This window comes from Abramis brama (genome assembly GCF_963993115.1).
Source record: "Abramis brama genome assembly, chromosome: 2".
NCBI lineage: Eukaryota > Metazoa > Chordata > Actinopteri > Cypriniformes > Leuciscidae > Abramis > Abramis brama.
In genome coordinates this window covers 69,004,540-69,030,684 of record NC_139964.1, presented here as the reverse complement: position 1 = coordinate 69,030,684, position 26,145 = coordinate 69,004,540, and the positions used below count along the sequence as shown (strand labels likewise).

The 26,145-nt window shown below is 45.4% G+C and overlaps 1 protein-coding gene across 1 annotated transcript; it reads left to right on the top strand.

Annotated features, from left to right (window-relative positions):
• Nucleotides 1-96: 96 nt before the first annotated feature.
• On the top strand, nt 97-25,352 carry cep97 (centrosomal protein 97). Its single transcript, XM_084099298.1, has 11 exons — nt 97-164; nt 797-939; nt 1,065-1,223; nt 1,320-1,421; nt 3,591-3,704; nt 8,636-8,802; nt 14,892-15,056; nt 15,136-15,293; nt 18,657-19,260; nt 19,502-19,577; nt 24,269-25,352. Exons 1-11 carry the CDS (start codon nt 107-109, stop codon nt 24,767-24,769), a joined length of 2,247 nt encoding a protein of 748 aa, XP_083955424.1. The 5' UTR covers nt 97-106; the 3' UTR covers nt 24,770-25,352.
• The last annotated feature ends 793 nt before the right edge of the window (nt 25,353-26,145 follow it).

The following is a 26,145-nucleotide window of genomic DNA, read 5'->3' as shown; positions in this document are numbered from 1 at the left end:
AATACAACCAGATACCCTATAAAAATACTTAAAATTATTATTATTTCCAGATTCGTTTATCCAATCAAATAGAGTATCGGTTGCCTGGCTGACTCAAGCGGGAAGTATGGCGGCGAGTGACGAGGAGATACGCGATCCGCGGGAGCAAATGGCTAATTACCAAGGTATGCGAAATTAAAAAAGATTAATCGGCACTGTTGATTAGATGGTTATTATATTGTATTTCCACTGTACATGCGGCACATGTTTAACATGCAGCGTGTGGCGCTCGTGATGAACTTGACGTCTGACCAGTTTTTGTCATAATGTGCAGAAATCTGAAATCTGCTGTTTTTACACTGACAGGATTTCATCCACATATCTTATGTTTATAACACATCTGATAGGATGGGGTTTATTTAAATTATCATCCACATATCTTATGTTTATAACACATCTGATAGGATGGGGTTTATTTAAATTATCATCCACATATCTTATGTTTATAACACATCTGATAGGATGGGGTTTATTTAAATTATCATCCACATATCTTATGTTTATAACACATCTGATAGGATGGGGTTTATTTAAATTATCATCCACATATCTTATGTTTATAACACATCTGATAGGATGGGGTTTATTTAAATTGTTTGCACTGGATGTAGCGTTTTTTGTCGATTATTGTTGTGGACATAAGCTTCAGATTTCAGTCATCTCTTTAATCAATAAACTTGATTCTATTTGAACTTTACATTGAAACTGTGTTGTTAGAACAGACAGAGCTTCATTGTTTTGTTCTGTTATTATTAAGGTCCTGGTTTATTAGACCTTTCTAATCAGAACCTCCACAAACTGGATCCGAAGATGTTCAGTGGAGAGACTCACACTCTTATCCTGGACCAGAACCACATCATCAAGCTGGAGCACCTGGAGCACAGCGAGCTCCTGCAGCAGGTGTGTGTGTGTGTGTGTGTTTACACTGAAGCTCCTGTCAGTGGGTCAGGTGTGTGTGTGTGTGTTTGACCTCCTGTGTGTGTGTGTGTGTGTGTGTGTGTGTGTGTGTGTGTGTGTGTTCACAGCTGTCTGTGGCCTCCAACCGGCTGGTGCGCATGATGGGCGTCTCGAAGCTCAGGAACTTGCGCGTCCTCCACCTCCCGCACAACAGCATCGGCTACATCGAGGGCCTGAGGGAGCTGCCGCTGCTCCAGTGGCTCAACCTCGCCGGGAACAACATCAAGGTTAGTTAGTTCTCAGACTACCATGTAAGTGGTTGAAAATGAGGCTTCGTGTCCTCGTCAGAATCAGGATCTGTGTGTGTGTGTGTGTGTGTGCAGGTCATCGAGCAGCTTCACAGCTGTGCTTCTCTTCAGCATCTGGATCTGTCAGACAACAACATCTCTCACATCGGAGACCTCACCAAGCTCTCAGCGCTGAAGGTATGCGCCGTGTGTGTGTGTGTACAGTAGTGTGTGTGTGTGTGTACAGTAGTGTGTGTGTGTGTACAGTAGTGTGTGTGTGTGTGTGTGTGTGTGTGTGTGTGTGTGTGTGTGTACAGTAGGGCTGGATGATTAATCGAAAAGTAATCGAAACCGAAATTCAGAGCCTATAACCGACGTAATTTTACCAAGTCGGTTATTTCGGTTTTTTAATCCTATTAATATTTCCGCCTACTGTGTGTGTACTTTCCCCTTAAAACATATTACCGCGTGTGTAGTCACTTCCGCCCCGTCCCTGAACGCGCGTCTATTTCGCTTCAAACGCTCGCTTACGCGCGTCCTATTCGCTTTGGACGCGCGAATGGATTCAAAATGTTTAAGCGTAGAACTAGACGCGAATTTGACGCTCTATTCGCGTTTGGTGTGAACGCAGCATAATGAACAGGCTGCGATGTTGTGTGTGTGTGTCAGAGAGAGAGAGAGGCACGGGCGCGATCGAACAGTGGAAACATAAAAACATCATTCGTCATTATAACATCAACGTCAATTTGTTCATACAGGACATCATTAAAACTGCAAAGTGTTTAGCCTACTTATATTTGTGTAAAACATTGTGCTTTTGTCAAACTGTAAACTCTTGTCAAACTGTAACCTACAACTGTCACCCAACCAAAATCACACACACACACTGTGTACATTTTTTTTAATCAAATTATCAAAAAGCAAAAATGATCTCATCTTTTGGACATTCATCATGTTGCATTGGTTTTCATTTCTTGTCCTAAAACAGAGCACTAATCTTTTTATTTTTAAGTTACACATTCTACATTGATTAAAAAATAAAATCAAATGTGTTTTTAATGGTAGTATTATTTTATACAGAAATAAATTATAATTCAGATGAGAAGTTAAAGTTAATTTAAATTTTAAGCAAACAAATATATTGATCTGAAATATGGCAAATTAATTTTAAATTCATTCTGGTTACCAAACATATCTCAAGGTCTTTAGAATAAAGGCTGGCAGTCCTTCATTATCAGCTGTTGATGTGGATATACTGGAGAAGTATTTGTTCTCCATTTGAGTGAGATGCTTTTATGTGGCTAATTGAGGAAAGTGCTTCCATATATTTTATTATTAGTAGTATTAGTTCAAGAATAAAATAAAGATATCGGATTGATATCGGTATCGGCAAATAGCCAAAGCTGCGGCATCGGTATCGTATCGGAAGTGAAAAAGTGGTATCGGGACATCCCTAACTCTTTCATTAGAAAAAATAACCGTGAACGTATTTACAGTATAAGCCTTGCCAGTGACATAGGAACGATTTTTAAATAATCGTTCAATAATCGTAATCGAGGTAACTTGTTTGATTAATTGCGATTATGATTTTAGCCAAAATCGTCCAGCCCTAGTGTACAGTAGTGTGTACAGTAGTGTGTACAGTAGTGTGTGTACAGTAGTGTGTACAGTAGTGTGTGTACAGTAGTGTGTGTGTACAGTAGTGTGTGTGTGTGTGTGTGTGTGTGTGTGTGTGTGTGTGCAGTAGTGTGTGTACAGTAGTGTGTGTGTGTGTGTGTGTGTGTGTGTGTGTGTGTGTGCAGTAGTGTGTGTGTGTACAGTAGCGTGTACAATAGTGTGTGTGTGTGTGTGTACAGTAGTGTGTGTGTGTGTGTGTGTGTGTGTGTGTACAGTAGTGTGTGTACAGTAGTGTGTGTACAGTAGTGTGTGTGTGTGTGTGTGTGTGTGTGTGTGTACAGTAGTGTACAGTAGTGTGTGTGTGTGTGTGTGTGTGTGTGTGTGCAGTAGTGTGTGTGTGTACAGTAGCGTGTACAGTAGCGTGTACAATAGTGTGTGTGTGTGTGTGTGTACAGTAGTGTGTGTGTGTGTGTGTGTACAGTAGTGTGTACAGTAGTGTGTGTGTGTACAGTAGTGTGTGTACAGTAGTGTGTGTACAGTAGTGTGTGTACAGTAGTGTGTGTGTGTGTGTGTGTGTGTGTACAGTAGTGTGTGTACAGTAGTGTGTGTGTGTGTGTGTGTGTGTACAGTAGTGTGTACAGTAGTGTGTGTGTGTGTACAGTAGTGTGTACAGTAGTGTGTGTACAGTAGTGTGTGTACAGTAGTTTAATGTGTTCTGCTGAGACTGATGTTTAAGACTGTGTGTTTCAGACTCTTCTTCTGCATGGAAACATCATCACGACTCTACGCTGCGTTCCTGCTCACCTTCCCTCGAACCTCACGGTGCTGTCGCTCGCGGAGAACGAGATCCGAGACCTCGCTGAGGTACACACACACTCACACTCACACACACACACACACACACACACACACACACACACACACACACACTACTGTACAGCACACACTACTGTACACACACTACTGTACACACACACACACACACACACACACTACTGTACAGCACACACTACTGTACACACACTACTGTACACACACACACACACACACACACACACACACTACTGTACACACTACTGTACACACACACACACACACTATTGTACACGCTACTGTACACGCTACTGTACACACACACACACACACACACACACACTACTGTATACACACTACTGTACACACACACACACACACACACACACACTACTGTACACACACACACTCACACACACACTACTGTACACACACAGACACTACTGTACACACTACTGTACACACACTACTGCGCACACGCGCACACACACTACTGTACACACACACACACACACTACTGTACACACACTACTGCACGCATGCACGCACGCACGCACACACACACACACACACACACACTACTGTACATACACTACTGCGTACACACACTACTGTACACACACACACACACACACACACACTACTGTACACACTACTGCACACACGCGCACACACACTACTGTACACACACTACTGTACACACACTACTGTACACACACACACACTACTGTACACACACTACTGTACACACACACACACACACTACTGTACACACACTACTGTACACACACACACACACACTACTGTACACACTACTGTACACACATACACACACACACTATTGTACACACTACTGTACACGTTACTGCACACACACACACACACACACACACACACTACTGTATACACACTACTGCACACACACACACACACACACACACACTACTGTACACACACACACACACACTACTGTACACACACAGATACTACTGTACACACACTACTGCGCACACGCGCACACACACACTACTGTACACACACACACTCACACACACACACACACACACACTACTGTACACACACTACTGCACGCATGCACGCACGCACACACACACACACACACACACTACTGCGTACACACACTACTGTACACACACACACACACACACACACACACTACTGTACACACTACTGCACACACGCGCACACACACTACTGTACACACACACACACACTACTGTACACACTACTGCACACACGCGCACACACACTACTGTACACACACTACTGCACGCACGCACACATACAAACTACTGTACACGCTACTGTACACACACACACTACTGTACACACACTGCTGCACACACACACACACACAGTACTGTACACCAAACTACTGTACACACTACTGTACACTCTCTCACACACACACACACACTACTGTACACACACACACACACACACACACACTACTGTACACACACACACACACACACACACTACTGTACACACACTACTGTACAGCACACACACACACACACACACACACTACTGTACACCACACACACTACTGTACACACACACACACACACACACACACTACTGTACACACACACACACACACACACAGTACTGTACACACTACTGTACACTCTCTCTCACACACACACTACTGTACAGCACACACACTACTGTACACACACACACACTACTGTACACACACACACACTACTGTATACACACACACACACACACACTACTGTACACACACACACTACTGTACAGCACACACAGGTGTCGAATAGCCTGGGTTAGTGTGTGTGTGTGTGTGTGTGTGTGTGTGTGTGTGTGTGTGTGTGTCGTATAGCCTGAGTTAGTGTGTGTGTGTGTGTGTGTCGTATAGCCTGGATTAGTGTGTGTGTGTGTGTGTGTGTGTCGTATAGCCTGAGTTAGTGTGTGTGTGTGTGTGTGTGTGTGTGTGTCGATTGCAGGTGTCGTATAGCCTGGGTAAGTGAGTGTATGTATGTGTGTGTGTGTGTGTGTGTCGTATAGCCTGAGTTAGTGTGTGTGTGTGTGTGTCATATAGCCTGGGTTAGTGTGTGTGTGTGTGTGTGTCGTATAGCCTGAGTTAGTGTGTGTGTGTGTGTGTGTGTCGTATAGCCTGGGTTAGTGTGTGTGTGTGTGTGTGTGTGTGTGTCGATTGCAGGTGTCGTATAGCCTGGGTAAGTGAGTGTGTGTGTGTGTGTGTGTGTGTGTGTCGTATAGCCTGAGTTAGTGTGTGTGTGTGTGTGTGTGTCGTATAGCCTGAGTTAGTGTGTTTGTGTGTGTCGTATAGCCTGGGTTAATGTGTGTGTGTGTTGTATAGCCTGGGTTAGTGTGTGTGTGCGTGTGTGTCGATTGTAGGTGTCGTATAGTCTGGATCAGTGTGCCTGTGTGTGTGTGTCGTATAGCCTGGGTTACTTTATCCTCTACAGTAAAAGACCTGGGTGTTATACTAGACTGTAACCTGTCTTTTGAAAATCATATTTCGTATGTTACAAAAACAGCCTTTTTCCACCTTAGAAACATTGCTAAGCTACGTAACATGCTATCAGTTTCTGATGCAGAAAGGTTAGTTCATGCATTCATGACCTCGAGACTAGATTACTGTAATGCTTTATTAGCTGGTTGTCCTGCATCCTCATTAAACAAGCTACAGTTGGTCCAAAATGCAGCTGCTAGAGTTCTTACTAGATCAAGAAAATATGATCATATAACACCGATTTTATCATCACTACATTGGCTACCTATAAAGTTCCGTATTAATTACAAGGTATTGCTACTGACTTATAAAGCCCTAAACGGCTTAGCTCCAGTCTATTTAACGGATCTTCTATCGCCCTATAATCCATCGCGCTCTTTAAGATCAATAAATTCGAGGCTTTTGGTCATACCTAGGATATCCAGATCAACCAAAGGAGGGAGAGCATTTTCACATTTAGCTCCAAAACTCTGGAATAGTCTTCCTGATACTGTTCGTTGCTCAGACTCACTCTCCCAGTTTAAAACTAGATTAAAGACGCATCTCTTCAGCCAGGCATTCATATAATATTGTTAATCTCACAGTTAAATCCGGTCTCTAGTTCATAAATGCCAGAGGAGAACTGGCCCCCGACTGAGCCTGGGTTAGTGTGTGTGTGTGTGTGTGTGTGTGTCGTATAGCCTGGGTTAGTGTGTGTGTGTGTGTGTCGTATAGCCTGGGTTAGTGTGTGTGAGTGTGTGTGTGTCGATTGCAGGTGTCGTATAGCCTGGATCAGTGTGTGCGTGTGTGCGTGTGTGTGTGTGTGTGTGTGTGTCGTATAGCCTGGGTTAGTGTGTGTGAGTGTGTGTGTGTCGATTGCAGGTGTCGTATAGCCTGGATCAGTGTGTGCGTGTGTGCGTGTGTGTGTGTGTGTGTGTGTGTGTCGTATAGCCTGGGTTAGTGTGTGTGAGTGTGTGTGTGTCGATTGCAGGTGTCGTATAGCCTGGATCAGTGTGCCTGTGTGTGTGTGTGTGTGTGTTAGGGCTGTACTCAACCAAAGAAAATCTTGGTCGACTGAAGTCCTGAAATTTTCGACTAAAAATCGACTAAAATCGACTAAAAATGACGTTCAAAAAAAAACGTTAAATTAATTAGATGCGCACTGTGCGCAGTACTTGGTAGCCTTGTTGTCCGCCTAAATGAATTATAAATAAACATAAACAACTAGTAGGCTATTTGCAGTATATTAAATCGTTTTTGACCTAATTATTTTGCACTGAAATGAGTCTGACACTTGAGTCTGTCGGCTCTGACAGCGCTGCATCACGTGCTCCTGCGCAATATCATAGCTTATGATTTCCGAAAATAGTACTATGTTGTCAACTAGTGATATCATCACAAGAACTGTTGAGGAATATGCAACATAATTTAGACAATTATTTTTGTCATATGTTATAATAATAAGTTATAACTGTCAGACACTATCATTTCACCGTGCATGTCCTCGCACCGAGCGAGGCTGAACATGAGCTCAGCTTCGCAGCTGAGACACGAATAGACTATTAACTAAAGCTTTTACTCTTAATAAACACAAAAGGCACGTCCACTTTAATAAAAAAAGAATATTTATTAAACAAACCAGATCAAGAGCAGAAACGAAATAAAGTGCATAACTGAAAAATAAAGCATCCTAGGCTCAAAACTAACACAACCAACAGCACAGCGCAATTGCGCATTAGGCTCCAAATAAAAAATAAAAAAGTTAGGTTATCACACTAAAACATTGAAATATGCAAATTCTGATATGTTCATATAGCCTACTCTAAACACACAGGGCAAGCTAACGCAGACAAGTGAGCTTACCACTTTTAGATGATATGTCATGTTTGTCGTCGAGCTGTGGAAAACTGTTGCTTGCAAACTTTGCATTCGACCTTTTTCCTGTTATCAATTTTAACAAAATGCTGCCACACTGTCGATTTCTTTGTTGTTGACATGTTAGAAGAGGACTGACTATTAAACGCTCTCACAACTAAATAAATAATATTCAGCATCAAACCTTCTACGCTCGACGCTCTCTCTTGGGTTGGGCTAATCCAAAAAAGGTGAAAACAAGGGGGGTGTTTTGAAGATAGACTGTTACAGTGAAACAAGGGTACTCTGAAAACACCCCCATTAGCAGTTAGTGCTTTCCACCTGATGAAATGAGCGCGCCTCAGCGCGGCTAAACTGGTGAAATAAACGCGGCAGAAAATCGACCAATCAGAATTTTGGTCGAACCAGAACGTATCGACCAATTAATCGACTAATCGACTAGGACAGTACAGCCCTAGTGTGTGTGTCGTATAGCCTGGGTTAGTGTGTGTGAGTGTGTGTGTGTGTGTCGATTGCAGGTGTCATATAGCCCGAGTTAGTGTGTGTGTGTGTGTGTGTGTGTGTGTCGTATAACCTGGGTCAGTGAGTGTGTGTGTGTGGATTGCAGGTGTCGTATCTAGCGCCGCTACACACCCTGGAACAGCTCTCCATCGCGAGTAACCCGTGTGTGATGCCCACGCCAGCTCTGCCCGCCTGTGACTATCGCCCGTACGTGGTCAGCTGGTGTCTGCGCCTCAGGGTGCTGGACGGGTGCAGCGTCTCACAGAAAGAGGGGTTAGTCTGTCTCACACCACTGTAGACCCTAGTGTCTGTCTCACACCACTGTAGACCCTAGTGTCTGTCTCACACCACTGTAGACCCTAGTGTCTGTCTGTCTCACACCACTGTGGACCCTAGTGTCTGTCTCACACCACTGTGGACCCTAGTGTCTGTCTGTCTCACACCACTGTAGACCCTAGTGTCTGTCTGTCTCACACCACTGTAGACCCTAGTGTCTGTCTCACACCACTGTGGACCCTAGTGTCTGTCTGTCTCACACCACTGTGGACCCTAGTGTCTGTCTCACACCACTGTGGACCCTAGTGTCTGTCTCACACCACTGTGGACCCTAGTGTCTGTCTGTCTCACACCACTGTGGACCCTAGTGTCTGTCTCACACCACTGTAGACCCTAGTGTCTGTCTCACACCACTGTGGACCCTAGTGTCTGTCTGTCTCACACCACTGTGGACCCTAGTGTCTGTCTCACACCACTGTGGACCCTAGTGTCTGTCTCACACCACTGTGGACCCTAGTGTCTGTCTGTCTCACACCACTGTGGACCCTAGTGTCTGTCTCACACCACTGTAGACCCTAGTGTCTGTCTGTCTCACACCACTGTGGACCCTAGTGTCTGTCTCACACCACTGTGGACCCTAGTGTCTGTCTGTCTCACACCACTGTGGACCCTAGTGTCTGTCTCACACCACTGTGGACCCTAGTGTCTGTCTGTCTCACACCACTGTGGACCCTAGTGTCTGTCTGTCTCACACCACTGTAGACCCTAGTGTCTGTCTCACACCACTGTGGACCCTAGTGTCTGTCTGTCTCACACCACTGTGGACCCTAGTGTCTGTCTCACACCACTGTGGACCCTAGTGTCTGTCTCACACCACTGTGGACCCTAGTGTCTGTCTGTCTCACACCACTGTGGACCCTAGTGTCTGTCTCACACCACTGTAGACCCTAGTGTCTGTCTGTCTCACACCACTGTGGACCCTAGTGTCTGTCTCACACCACTGTGGACCCTAGTGTCTGTCTGTCTCACACCACTGTGGACCCTAGTGTCTGTCTCACACCACTGTGGACCCTAGTGTCTGTCTCACACCACTGTGGACCCTAGTGTCTGTCTCACACCACTGTGGACCCTAGTGTCTGTCTCACACCACTGTGGACCCTAGTGTCTGTCTGTCTCACACCACTGTGGACCCTAGTGTCTGTCTGTCTCACACCACTGTAGACCCTAGTGTCTGTCTCACACCACTGTGGACCCTAGTGTCTGTCTCACACCACTGTGGACCCTAGTGTCTGTCTCACACCACTGTGGACCCTAGTGTCTGTCTGTCTCACACCACTGTGGACCCTAGTGTCTGTCTCACACCACTGTAGACCCTAGTGTCTGTCTCACACCACTGTGGACCCTAGTGTCTGTCTCACACCACTGTGGACCCTAGTGTCTGTCTCACACCACTGTGGACCCTAGTGTCTGTCTCACACCACTGTGGACCCTAGTGTCTGTCTCACACCACTGTGGACCCTAGTGTCTGTCTGTCTCACACCACTGTGGACCCTAGTGTCTGTCTGTCTCACACCACTGTAGACCCTAGTGTCTGTCTGTCTCACACCACTGTAGACCCTAGTGTCTGTCTCACACCACTGTGGACCCTAGTGTCTGTCTCACACCACTGTGGACCCTAGTGTCTGTCTCACACCACTGTGGACCCTAGTGTCTGTCTGTCTCACACCACTGTGGACCCTAGTGTCTGTCTCACACCACTGTGGACCCTAGTGTCTGTCTCACACCACTGTGGACCCTAGTGTCTGTCTCACACCACTGTAGACCCTAGTGTCTGTCTGTCTCACACCACTGTGGACCCTAGTGTCTGTCTGTCTCACACCACTGTGGACCCTAGTGTCTGTCTGTCTCATACCACTGTGGACCCTAGTGTCTGTCTGTCTCACACCACTGTGGACCCTAGTGTCTGTCTCACACCACTGTGGACCCTAGTGTCTGTCTCACACCACTGTGGACCCTAGTGTCTGTCTGTCTCACACCACTGTGGACCCTAGTGTCTGTCTCACACCACTGTGAACCCTAGTGTCTGTCTCACACCACTGTGGACCCTAGTGTCTGTCTCACACCACTGTGGACCCTAGTGTCTGTCTCACACCACTGTGGACCCTAGTGTCTGTCTCACACCACTGTAGACCCTAGTGTCTGTCTGTCTCACACCACTGTGGACCCTAGTGTCTGTCTGTCTCACACCACTGTAGACCCTAGTGTCTGTCTCACACCACTGTGGACCCTAGTGTCTGTCTCACACCACTGTAGACCCTAGTGTCTGTCTCACACCACTGTGGACCGTAGTGTCTGTCTGTCTCACACCACTGTGGACCCTAGTGTCTGTCTCACACCACTGTAGACCCTAGTGTCTGTCTGTCTCACACCACTGTGGACCCTAGTGTCTGTCTCACACCACTGTGGACCCTAGTGTCTGTCTGTCTCACACCACTGTGGACCCTAGTGTCTGTCTCACACCACTGTGGACCCTAGTGTCTGTCTCACACCACTGTGGACCCTAGTGTCTGTCTGTCTCACACCACTGTGGACCCTAGTGTCTGTCTCACACCACTGTAGACCCTAGTGTCTGTCTGTCTCACACCACTGTAGACCCTAGTGTCTGTCTCACACCACTGTAGACCCTAGTGTCTGTCTCACACCACTGTAGACCCTAGTGTCTGTCTCACACCACTGTAGACCCTAGTGTCTGTCTCACACCACTGTGGACCCTAGTGTCTGTCTGTCTCACACCACTGTAGACCCTAGTGTCTGTCTGTCTCACACCACTGTAGACCCTAGTGTCTGTCTCACACCACTGTGGACCCTAGTGTCTGTCTCACACCACTGTGGACCCTAGTGTCTGTCTCACACCACTGTGGACCCTAGTGTCTGTCTGTCTCACACCACTGTAGACCCTAGTGTCTGTCTGTCTCACACCACTGTGGACCCTAGTGTCTGTCTGTCTCACACCACTGTGGACCCTAGTGTCTGTCTCACACCACTGTGGACCCTAGTGTCTGTCTCACACCACTGTGGACCCTAGTGTCTGTCTCACACCACTGTAGACCCTAGTGTCTGTCTGTCTCACACCACTGTGGACCCTAGTGTCTGTCTGTCTCACACCACTGTGGACCCTAGTGTCTGTCTCACACCACTGTGGACCCTAGTGTCTGTCTGTCTCACACCACTGTGGACCCTAGTGTCTGTCTGTCTCACACCACTGTGGACCCTAGTGTCTGTCTCACACCACTGTGGACCCTAGTGTCCGTCTCACACCACTGTAGACCCTAGTGTCTGTCTGTCTCACACCACTGTGGACCCTAGTGTCTGTCTCACACCACTGTAGACCCTAGTGTCTGTCTCACACCACTGTGGACCCTAGTGTCTGTCTCACACCACTGTGGACCCTAGTGTCTGTCTCACACCACTGTGGACCCTAGTGTCTGTCTCACACCACTGTAGACCCTAGTGTCTGTCTGTCTCACACCACTGTGGACCCTAGTGTCTGTCTGTCTCACACCACTGTGGACCCTAGTGTCTGTCTCACACCACTGTGGACCCTAGTGTCTGTCTCTCACACCACTGTGGACCCTAGTGTCTGTCTCACACCACTGTGGACCCTAGTGTCTGTCTCACACCACTGTGGACCCTAGTGTCTGTCTCACACCACTGTAGACCCTAGTGTCTGTCTGTCTCACACCACTGTGGACCCTAGTGTCTGTCTCACACCACTGTGGACCCTAGTGTCTGTCTCACACCACTGTAGACCCTAGTGTCTGTCTCACACCACTGTGGACCCTAGTGTCTGTCTCACACCACTGTGGACCCTAGTGTCTGTCTCACACCACTGTGGACCCTAGTGTCTGTCTCACACCACTGTGGACCCTAGTGTCTGTCTCACACCACTGTGGACCCTAGTGTCTGTCTGTCTCACACCACTGTAGACCCTAGTGTCTGTCTCACACCACTGTGGACCCTAGTGTCTGTCTCACACCACTGTGGACCCTAGTGTCTGTCTCACACCACTGTGGACCCTAGTGTCTGTCTCACACCACTGTGGACCCTAGTGTCTGTCTGTCTCATACCACTGTGGACCCTAGTGTCTGTCTCACACCACTGTGGACCCTAGTGTCTGTCTCACACCACTGTGGACCCTAGTGTCTGTCTCACACCACTGTGGACCCTAGTGTCTGTCTCACACCACTGTAGACCCTAGTGTCTGTCTGTCTCACACCACTGTGGACCCTAGTGTCTGTCTGTCTCACACCACTGTGGACCCTAGTGTCTGTCTGTCTCACACCACTGTGGACCCTAGTGTCTGTCTCACACCACTGTGGACCCTAGTGTCTGTCTCACACCACTGTGGACCCTAGTGTCTGTCTGTCTCACACCACTGTGGACCCTAGTGTCTGTCTCACACCACTGTGAACCCTAGTGTCTGTCTCACACCACTGTGGACCCTAGTGTCTGTCTCACACCACTGTGGACCCTAGTGTCTGTCTCACACCACTGTGGACCCTAGTGTCTGTCTCACACCACTGTGGACCCTAGTGTCTGTCTCACACCACTGTGGACCCTAGTGTCTGTCTGTCTCACACCACTGTGGACCCTAGTGTCTGTCTCACACCACTGTGGACCCTAGTGTCTGTCTGTCTCACACCACTGTGGACCCTAGTGTCTGTCTCACACCACTGTGGACCCTAGTGTCTGTCTCACACCACTGTGGACCCTAGTGTCTGTCTCACACCACTGTGGACCCTAGTGTCTGTCTGTCTCACACCACTGTGGACCCTAGTGTCTGTCTCACACCACTGTGAACCCTAGTGTCTGTCTCACACCACTGTGGACCCTAGTGTCTGTCTCACACCACTGTGGACCCTAGTGTCTGTCTCACACCACTGTGGACCCTAGTGTCTGTCTCACACCACTGTGGACCCTAGTGTCTGTCTCACACCACTGTAGACCCTAGTGTCTGTCTGTCTCACACCACTGTGGACCCTAGTGTCTGTCTGTCTCACACCACTGTAGACCCTAGTGTCTGTCTCACACCACTGTGGACCCTAGTGTCTGTCTCACACCACTGTGGACCCTAGTGTCTGTCTCACACCACTGTGGACCCTAGTGTCTGTCTCACACCACTGTAGACCCTAGTGTCTGTCTCACACCACTGTAGACCCTAGTGTCTGTCTGTCTCACACCACTGTGGACCCTAGTGTCTGTCTGTCTCACACCACTGTAGACCCTAGTGTCTGTCTCACACCACTGTGGACCCTAGTGTCTGTCTCACACCACTGTGGACGCTAGTGTCTGTCTCACACCACTGTGGACCCTAGTGTCTGTCTCACACCACTGTAGACCCTAGTGTCTGTCTCACACCACTGTAGACCCTAGTGTCTGTCTCACACCACTGTAGACCCTAGTGTCTGTCTCACACCACTGTGGACCCTAGTGTCTGTCTCACACCACTGTAGACCCCAGTGTCCGTCTCACATCACTGTGGACCCTAGTGTCTGTCTCACACCCTTCCTCATTAAAGCACAGACCATCAACTCCCAGTATGAGGAGATTCAGGGGTTCCCAGTGCTGGTCCTGGCACTCCATCGCTTCCATGTTCATTCCGTATGTCTCACTTATTTAACACACTTGATTGAGATCATCCGCCCAATAAGGAAAGAGCTCCGTGAACTGTGTGTGACTCGAGCACCAGGACTGAACACCACTGGCCTGAACAGTTATCCAGCGCTGATGCTGAAAGGTTATATCTGAATAAAAGCCTAAATTAACTCTGTTCATCATATAAGGCGATCGTGTCTCTTCAGAACATGTGCTCAATTCATGTAGATTAGTTTTACGATCTCTTCATGCGTAGACTGTCAATGGAGCGACAGAAAGCTCTCAGGTTTCAATAAAAATATCTTTATTTGAGTTCTGAAGATGAAGGAAAGACTTGCGGGTCTGGAACGACATGAGGGAGAGTGATTACTGACAGAATCTTCACCCTTCGAGAAAGCGTTACTCATGACTACATCCCTCACTGTTTGCAGACTGAAAGGAGAATGGCTGTACAGTCAGGGCAAAGGTCGCGTGTTTCGCCCCGGTCAGCATGAGGAGCTGGTCCAGTACCTGTCCAACACCTGTCCCGCCACAGCCACATCTGCACTACAGTCTGCAGAGGACGCCAAACTGGAGAAGATCCTCAACAAGCAGAGGTAGCATCCAAAACACTGCATGTAGTCCACAGCAAACCTGATCTTCAGTGTGTGTGTGTGTGTGTGTGTGTGTCTGCAGACAGCATCAGAAACAGCTGCAGAAAACACGTCTCGGCTGTTCCCAGAATCCCTCTCGGCCCACACATCTACACGTGCATCAGTGCCGGGACCACAGGAGCCGAGATGAGGATGACGATGAGGATGATGATGATGATGATGATGTCATTCCTCAGACAGGTCAGATCAGTCACAGACTCAGGGAGGAAGACACTAAACGGTTGTGCCACTTTTCTAAGCCCTAATCTCTCGTCTTCTCCAGCCCCTGTAATCCAGTTTAGCCGATTAAATAATGCGATATCATACAGCAGTAGAAATATAGGGTTAGGGGTTAGGGTTTATTAAAAAAAAAAAAGAAAAAAAAAAAAATATATATATATATGTATATATATATATATGTATATGTGTGTGTATGTGTGTGTGTGTACAATTGTTTTAAAGCTGCATTCCGTAACTTTTTTGGGTTAAAATTGATCCAAAATAAATTTGAACAAGTACATCACCAGCCAGTGTTCAAAACTCTTTCCGGATATCTGTGGGAAATTCGAGCATGTCTTTGCGACATTAAGTCACATCTGTCCACACCATACCTGTCAACCCTCCTGTTCATCCCGGGATTCTCCCTTATTTTACCTTGCTATCCCGCTATCATCCAGTCTAAATATTTTCCTGTATTTCTCCCGTATTTTTAATCTTTCTATAAATAAAATAAAAAAAAACACTGGGCGCAAACCAGTTAGCAGAAACCCCGCCCTGCAGCTTCATTGGCTAGGGTTACGATGACGGGTTAGGGATCAGTGTTTGGTGTCGGCAGTCAGTACTGGGATTCACATGACCAATAAAACCTCTAGAATCGGCTGCAGGGCGGGAGTAGGGTTAGGGTTCTCCGAAGAAGAACAGCAGCATCCCGAGGATGGACGAACATGAGAGAGATGGCATTGGAGACCTATGTATGTAATGTATTATGTATGTTATACATAGATTATGTATTTATGTTCATATCTGCGCAAATAATGTGTATTTAGCCTGCCTCTGCCATCCCGTATTTTGATCTCCCGTACTTTCGTATCCAAATGTTGACAGGTATGGTCCACATAAAGAAGAGTCTGAGCTAGTCGGCTATGAGTGTGAGGATGCTGGAGATTTATAGCCCTTTCTCACAGCCCTTTATATAATTAAACTTAGCAATTTGATGGCGGATCCAGAAAGGTTCAAACGACAATCACCGACTGGAGACTCACCCGCTGTAAAACGCAGAAGACTTCGGAGTGGCTACAGAAACAGAGACTGACACCGGCTCATGCGAAAACAAGGATAATATCGGAAGGGCGTTAAATGTAGTCACGCAATCCTGATGTTACTAACATTAACAATTTGAGAACAAAGTATAATTTGCACGGTTTGACGTGAAATGATGAGCGATCGTTAGATTTAATCAGCGAGATTTACTGCAGTGCTTTTTCCCCTTAGTGTGTCAGAACAGAAGTGGATGTTACTTGTTCAGATTTTCACATTTTCCGATGAAAATTCTTATGTTGCTCATACTTCCAAAAAGTATAATCTGTGCTTGCGAATGCCAGGATCCACACCGGCGACTGACAGCCGCACATTCTCCTCAAAACAGTAAATCATCTGTGCCATGCCGAGACACAACCCACGTAAAGTTGATCATTCCGCGAATAACTGCAATTGCAGATTTCGAACAGAGATGACGACAAAGAGGAAAAACTACGGACTGCAGCTTTAATGACTGTACAGATATGTTATTTACAAGTAGTGATGGGGACGAGACCGCCTATACCGAGTCCGAGTCGAGACCGAGTCTTTAGGAGTCGAGACCAAGACCATAAAAACATGTCAGTTTTAATATTCATGATTTAATATCACCCCAGTTAATAATCAACAGTTAGGCCTACAGACTAAGCTAGATTGTGAAATGTTTAGAGGAGCAGTCTTAACGTCTTAATATGGACTATGCTGAAGTGAAGTCACTGACACTCACCGGCAGCAGAGCCATAAGGGGGTCGCACACCGGACACGCAGCGCCACGTCTTTTAAATTCGAACACATTATTCTCTATGAGAGTACACACACCGGCGGCACCTTTCGGCGTCTGTCCGCGCCGCCCAGCAACGGCTCAGGACCGTGTTCAAAATCCTGCCGCGCCACAGAGCGCCATTTACATAGTTTTACATTAAATGTACATTTATTTGTCTCAAATCATCATTAATGTATATACTGACTTCACCCTGTGCTGCAATATACATTTAGTTTTACATTCATTCACAGAAATCAGCTGCTTGAATGAAAATTGCTGATGTTATCGGATTTTCAGGTGATATTCTCAATTCATTCAGTTAACGGACGCTCTGAGGTAAAGTGAATTCAGACTGCAGACTTAGCAACGATTGTATTTAATTGTACTGTACAATCATAACATAGTACAGGCATTATCTTAATTTCATAATGTCCTTAAACATAACAATATTGCTGGCCATAAACTGAGAAAGTGCGCGTCCGGTGTGCGATACCTCGAGTTGTCCTAGACGTGTCCGGTGTGCGACCCCCCATAGAGATAAATAAACGGCTCTGACGGCAGTATCTTTGCATTGCACCATGGGATGTCATTTTCAAATAATGCCCGTCAACATTGCATTTTATTATTATTGTTGTCATGTGTTGTGTGGTTTTTTTTTTTTATATGAACATAAAAAAATGCGTTGGAAAAAAAAATCTCGAGGACTCGAATTACGAGTCCTTCTCCTCCCACTGTGGTCCGAGACCGAGTCAAGACCGAGTCTTTGAAGGAACGAGTCCGAGAAAGCAGAAATCGGTCTCGAGACCGGACTCGAGTACTACATCACTATTTACAAGTGTACAGTTATGGTAGATCAAGGGCTTCACGCCTGCTTAGCCCTGCGGTTTCGTCTTCATTACACTTCATCACACTACACTCGTTACATTTCAACACGGTAGAAACTAGCGGGCCAGACGCTCGTCGACATTACCAGACTGACAACACAACTGCTTAGCTAACTAGCTCGGGTGAGGGGAATTAGATATTAGTTGTATTATGTATTAGTTCATATGATCATGAAAAAACCTGGAAAAGTCATGGAATTTTAAAATGGCAATTTCCTAAGTTTTGGAATAAACCCAGAAAGTTTTGGAAAAGTCATGGAAATTTGTTTCAAAATATGTATATAATAGAATATGTTTAAGTGACAATATTGGTTAAACAAACTACAATACTTAACGTTCATTCGATCCGCCCGACTGCGGCATTAATCATGAATTTTTAAGTTAAATGAGACAAAATTATCTCATTATGTCATTTGCCCGGTGCAAGTTGATATCAGTGCTAGTTTTATGGGCATGCTTGCGTTATTGACTGATCTACATGATTCTTTTTGTGATTCAGGTGCTAAATATGCATGACAACACTGGGCTTTTAGCGACCACAGCTCGTTCTCCATGAATCTGCTCTTCAGAGTCTTCAGAGTCATTTCTCCTGTCGTGATTCTTCCTCCATTATGATTGCAGATGTGGATCCAGGTGTTCAGGTGAACTCGTGGATGTGCGCTGAGTCTTCTTCACCTGTGGTCTCTGCGGTCCGGCTTCCACTCGCTGATGAGGACCGGATGATTGTGGAGGATGTGACGGATGAAGAGATGCATCATGGGAGTCTGCTGTCCTCTGAGTCTGCCTTCTTACCCTTTAACCCTGTGGTTCATCATCCAGCATCAGCTCCTGACAGTGGGGAGGAGGAGTTTGAGGATTCCCTGGCTCCTCCCACATCAGCTCAGCCCCGCCTGCCGGGGGAGGAGTCAGGGGGCGGAGCTATCCTCGCCTCTCGCACACATGGATTGGCTGGTTTGGAGCAGCTCAGTCACACAGACGCGCAGTTTAACGGGGATGCTGTGTTCCAGAACGGGTCTGTGGTTGATTGTGGGAAGACTGTGGAGGATTGTGGGAGGACTGGGACTGGGATGCAATGTAAAGCACATGACGCCGCTGTGAGGATCCAGGCCTGGTGGAGGGGTCACCACACACGCCACTGTCACACACAGGCCAGAGAAGTGCGAGCCGAGATACGCCTGCGGAGAATGCAGGATCACATCGTCCACCTGACCGCAGAACTGGACAGGTGAAACTCTTCACCATTAAACACTTCATATGTCAAACAATTCCAAAAGTCATCAAGACTTTGTCAAAACGATTTACTGAATAAAGACTAAGGGAAAGATTTGAAAAGTTTTATCTTATAGATCCTGAATCATTCTTGTATTTCTGTGAATCGCTGATTAGTTCAAACACTGAAACTGCTTCAACTATAACGTAAGCTCAAACAGTGTAAAGTATTTCCAAGTAACTATTATGCTTTGCAGGGTGCGTAAGCAACAAGAAGAAGACCGACTGCAGAGACGTGTGCAAGAAGAAGCGGTGAAGTTCCTGTGGAAGCAGGTCAGTATCATGATGGAGACTCGCACTATCTCAGCCATCTGGGGAATAGATAGTCTCAGCCTCAGACGTCATGCCCACGGAACGTTGGCTAAACGTCTGATGCATATGGTACACTTAACTGGAAACACTTCAGGAATGTCGAAGTCGTCATCTGATTGGTTGAATTTTATCGGATTTCCGGGGGGAGCGAGTGTCGCGTTTATTTTCGGTCCGCCGGGAAACAAAGCGCAGACGTCTGATTGCGGAAGAAAAACTGTTGTGTTTACATGAGTGACAATGAGCATTTATCAAGATCAGCTAAAAGATGTGGTAATGCAGACGCCATTGTTATACGTGCACGAACAGATCAATGACTTACTGCTTGTTTTCTTCTCCTTCTTTGATTTTCTATGCTGACTGACTTGTTGCACGCCGGTGTGTTGTTGTGGGGACATTTCCACGCCCCGAAACGTGACGCTGAACGAAACGAACTGTAATTGGTTGTTTGACATGTCGGTCAAACGGCCTTATGGGCGGGCCTTGGCCAAAGAAAGCTGCTATGAATTCCAGACCTTCAGCCGTCAGTCTGAAGGTCTGGCTACGCGAGACTAGGGAATAGACGATGACCAAGAGAATCTGGCCAGAATATGTGAAGTATCGTCACAGATTTTGGTCACATTTGACATTTGCCCTACATGACAGGGTTAGAGATCAGAGAAACACAAACTACTGGACGAGTGAGAACTTGAAATGGAAGAGGACGCATTATGTTAAAGCTAAATATATTAGCTAGTCCATAGAAAATATCAATTTATAAATAAATATTGTCAGAGTGTTTGTCTTGACTGTTTTTCATTAAGGAAGCTTTAATCTGGTCTAAAAGGAGGGTAGTAACTATTTAAACTCAGAACAGTATGTCATGTTGTGTGATAAGTGGGATAATGTACAGTAATCTGTTCATTATTGTAAAATAAACCGTAAAGTCCTAATTACCCTGGGCTTATTTTGTGATCATCTGCCCTTACAGGATCTTGAGAAAAGACTTGACTTGCAGTGTGTTATTTCTCAAAGTCGTTGCTGAACATTGTTGACATTTGAAATCGACCCAAAGAAACACACCCCTCTCTTCATGGCTCCGCCTCCAAAGGTCAATCCTCCAATAATAAACTCTGAGTCTCGAACCCAGATACCCTAAACAGTAAACACCTCATTCTCCAGCTCGACTCTCACTAGTTTATACACGAGTGGATGTCTGTTTATCATAGCAGAAGCACAACAGAATAATGCTTCACGAAAAATAAAGCAGAGATGATAAACGAATGACAAGCACAAAAAATAACATATATACACAAAAGTAAATACAAACAAGAGTTGGTTGTTAGTTGCCAGCCGCACAGCAGCTCCAGACACACACTGACACTCAAACCCAGTGTAATCCAGTGTAACCCAGTGTTACTCAATTTTTGTTTTGTTTTTTTGTTTTTTGTAACCCAGTGTTACTCAATGTAACCCAGTGTTACTCAGTGTTACTCAATGTAACCCAGTGTTACTCAGTGTTACTCAATGTAACCCAGTGTAACTCAATGTAACCCAGTGTAACTCAGTGTAACCCAGTGTAACTCAGCGTTACTCAGTGTTACTCAATGTAACCCAGTGTTACTCAATGTAACCCAGTGTAACTCAGTGTTACTCAGTGTAACCCAGTGTTACTCAGTGTAACCCAGTGTTACCTAGTGTTACTCAATTTTTGTTTTGTTTTTTTTGTTTTTTGTAACTCAGTGTTACTCAATGTAACCCAGTGTAACTCAATGTAACCCAGTGTAACTCAGTGTAACCCAGTGTAACTCAGTGTTACTCAATGTAACCCAGTGTTACTCAGTGTAACTCAGTGTTACTCAATGTAACCCAGTGTTACTCAATGTAACCCAGTGTAACTCAGTGTAACTCAGTGTTACTCAATGTAACCCAGTGTTACTCAGTGTTACTCAATGTAACCCAGTGTAACTCAATGTAACCCAGTGTAACTCAGTGTTACTCAGTGTTACTCAATGTAACCCAGTGTTACTCAGTGTAACCCAGTGTTACTCAGTGTAATCCAGTGTAACCCAGTGTTACTCAATTTTTGTTTTGTTTTTTTGTTTTTTGTAACCCAGTGTTACTCAGTGTAACTCAGTGTTACTCAATGTAACCCAGTGTAACTCAGTGTAACCCAGTGTAACCCAGTGTAACTCAGTGTTACTCAGTGTTACTCAATGTAACCCAGTGTTACTCAATGTAACCCAGTGTAACTCAGTGTTACTCAATGTTACTCAATGTAACCCAGTGTTACTCAGTGTTACCTAGTGTTACTCAATGTAACCCAGTGTTACTCAATATAACCCAGTTACCTAGTGTTACTCAGTGTTACTCATGTGTTACTCAGTGTTACCCAGTATTACTCAGTGTAACCCAGTGTTTCTCAGTGTAACCCAGTGTTTCTCAGTGTAACCCAGTGTTACTCAGTGTTACTCAATGTAACCCAGTGTTACTCAGTGTAACCCAGTATTACTCAGTGTTACCTAGTGTTACTCAATGTAACCCAGTGTTACTCAATATAACCCAGTGTTACCTAGTGTTACTCATGTGTTACTCAGTGTAACCCAGTATTACTCAGTGTAACCCAGTACAGGATCTTGAGAAAAGACTTGACTTGCAGTGTGTTATTTCTCAAAGTCGTTGCTGAACATTGTTGACATTTGAAATCGACCCAAAGAAACACACCCCTCTCTTCATGGCTCCGCCTCCAAAGGTCAATCCTCCAATCATAAACTCTGAGTCTCGAACCCAGATACCCTAAACAGTAAACACCTCATTCTCCAGCTCGACTCTCACTAGTTTATACACGAGTGGATGTCTGTTTATCATAGCAGAAGCACAACAGAATAATGCTTCACGAAAAATAAAGCAGAGATGATAAACGAACGACAAGCACAAAAAATAACATATATACACAAAAGTAAATACAAACAAGAGTTGGTTGTTAGTTGCCAGCCGCACAGCAGCTCCAGACACACACTGACACTCAAACCCAGTGTAATCCAGTGTAACCCAGTGTTACTCAATTTTTGTTTTGTTTTTTTGTTTTTTGTAACCCAGTGTTACTCAATGTAACCCAGTGTTACTCAGTGTTACTCAATGTAACCCAGTGTTACTCAGTGTTACTCAATGTAACCCAGTGTAACTCAATGTAACCCAGTGTAACTCAGTGTAACCCAGTGTAACTCAGCGTTACTCAGTGTTACTCAATGTAACCCAGTGTTACTCAATGTAACCCAGTGTAACTCAGTGTTACTCAGTGTAACCCAGTGTTACTCAGTGTAACCCAGTGTTACCTAGTGTTACTCAATTTTTGTTTTGTTTTTTTGTTTTTTTGTAACTCAGTGTTACTCAATGTAACCCAGTGTAACTCAATGTAACCCAGTGTAACTCAGTGTAACTCAGTGTTACTCAGTGTTACTCAATGTAACCCAGTGTTACTCAGTGTAACTCAGTGTTACTCAATGTAACCCAGTGTTACTCAATGTAACCCAGTGTAACTCAGTGTTACTCAATGTAACCCAGTGTTACTCAGTGTTACTCAATGTAACCCAGTGTAACTCAATGTAACCCAGTGTAACTCAGTGTTACTCAATGTAACCCAGTGTTACTCAGTGTAACCCAGTGTTACTCAGTGTAATCCAGTGTAACCCAGTGTTACTCAATTTTTGTTTTGTTTTTTTGTTTTTTGTAACCCAGTGTTACTCAGTGTAACTCAGTGTTACTCAATGTAACCCAGTGTAACTCAGTGTAACCCAGTGTAACTCAGTGTTACTCAGTGTTACTCAATGTAACCCAGTGTTACTCAATGTAACCCAGTGTAACTCAGTGTTACTCAGTGTTACTCAATGTAACCCAGTGTTACTCAGTGTTACCTAGTGTTACTCAATGTAACCCAGTGTTACTCAATATAACCCAGTTACCTAGTGTTACTCAGTGTTACTCATGTGTTACTCAGTGTTACCCAGTATTACTCAGTGTAACCCAGTGTTTCTCAGTGTAACCCAGTGTTTCTCAGTGTAACCCAGTGTTACTCAGTGTTACTCAATGTAACCCAGTGTTACTCAGTGTAACCCAGTATTACTCAGTGTTACCTAGTGTTACTCAATGTAACCCAGTGTTACTCAATATAACCCAGTGTTACCTAGTGTTACTCATGTGTTACTCAGTGTAACCCAGTATTACTCAGTGTAACCCAGTATTACTCAGTGTAACCCGGTGTTTCTCAGTGTAACCCAGTATTACTCAGTGTAACCCAGTGTTTCTCAGTGTAACCCAGTGTTACTCACGTGTGGAGCGAATCAAAGAAACCTTTCGTCTGTTTTCAGGCCTTCCAGCGCGGGAAAGCTGTTCTAATATTAATTCGTGTCCTAAAGCTCTTTCCTGATTAATCTGAGAATCGCATGCATATTGAACCGAGGTTGTTGGTCAACTATAATCCTTTCCTTGACATCGTGATATTGAATATATTGTGCAGCCCTAGAGACGAAACTACAGAATCTCTACCGATTGCCAAATTTCTACCGTATATCGACTCGCCCTTAGTCGTAGGGATAACAAGGGGTTTTGTTTTTGTTTTTTTGCAAAATACACTTTATGGCAGATAATTAATATTTCTGACTGTGTTTATCCAACAGCTTCAGGTTGTGCTGGAGTGGCAGTCGTCTGTGAACGAGAGCTCTGCATTCAAGCCCAGCATTCCTGCTATCGCTCCGGTCAGCACTGAGATCTCCATTCCGGAGTCCGGTTTCCATTCCCTGGGAGAGAGACAGGCAGTGCCGGACACCAGCCGGATCAGAGCCGGATCCCCAGCACCGGTTCTCAGCCGGATCTCAGCCGGACCCCCAGCGCCGGACACCAGCCGGATCTCAGCCGGATCCCCAGCACCGGACACCAGCCGGATCTCACCCGGACCCCCAGCACCAGACACCAGCCGGATCTCAGCCGGATCCCCAGCGCCGGACACCAGCCGGATCTCAGCCGGATCCCCGGTTCTCTCGCTCGGGTCGGGGACTCGGGCCGCTGGAGACAGTCTGTTACAGCAGTATCTCTCATCCGTACAGCAACTGCAGGAGGAGGAGGAGGGAGACACAACATCTGATCTCTCTCCTCAGGGAAAACAGGAGCGCTTTTCCTGACCGGAGCTGGACGTTTGGGCATCACAGGACATAGACTTGTCTTTTATTTCCATATTACATTAATGTCATCCGTCAAACACTCTGATTGAACAAGGTTGTGTGTTTAACTCAACAATGACTTTTATATGACTGGCCACTGCTGCCTTTTCTCTCTCTAACAGTGTGGAATATGCATTTACACGGTTGGAATATCAGTATAAAGCTTTCTGTCAGAAGTCTTTGACGTACTTCACATATTCACTTACCCAGAGTGCCGAGCTCTTTCAGTCCACGTACCAGTCGACTGGTTCCCTTAAACGTAAAGTCTGGACGACACAACCAGAAATAGCCTTGAACTGTAGAGGAGCATGTAGGTGTGTGGAATAAATGTGAATTTATGTGATAGTTTGAACCTGTTGAGAGTTTAATAGCCTTTATCATAAATATTCGTATGTGTGCATCTGGATATTTACAGTATGTGCTGCAACAGCTGTTCTGTGTGGCATATGCAATAAGTGTTAATTTATTTCACATTTTAATTATTTTTTTCTATGTCATATATTTACCAAAACCTTTTTGAAAATAAAGTTTTACTTTCCTTCACCATTGTGGTCATTCCCATCAACAGGTTAGAAAGAAAACATGTTTTGTCCTGCAACCAAAAGATTGATTAATAACATCACAGACGTTACAGTGAATAAACCGGCTGTGAACACTGCTGACTCTACAGGACCAGCTCTATGATTCTACACTCGTCTCCCGTGGCTGATGCAGAGGTCAGAGGTCACACACTCTCCATCTCTAACCCGATCCTGATCCTTCCGGCTCCTGAAACCCGACAGGCTGCGGGTCCGATGGCGTTTCAGGCTGAGTATTCGGAGCATGTGTGGACCAATCAGTGGAGGTTAGTGTCTTCTGAAGGGGTGATTCTGGACTCCACTGCTGTTTCAGTGTATATCTAATGAGGGATTATAATCAAGGTATTAATCAATATTTTTCTTTCTAAATATCACATGAGTTGAATGACTCCTCTAGACTTGTGAGATTTCACTTAGTTCTAGGGGCCAGTTTCACAACGCTATTTTAGACCGGTCTATAGTGTTAGACAAGTCTAAAGTTTGCTCATAGGCTAGTCTAATGCAAGTTAGACTGTTTCACAAAAATAAAGAGAGACTTAATTTAGACCAAAAAAATTAGACGCCTTACCCCCAGGCTAACTTAGGTCTAAAGGGGGACCAGTGTTGCCAGATGTACGACAATTATCGTATTTGTACGATAATTTTGACCTCTGTACGATGTACGATCAATAATGGAAAAAATCCTATAATGTACGATAATTTCAGAACTGTGTGACACTTCAAATGATGGTCGTTGTAATCATAGGGCTTCTCATTGAT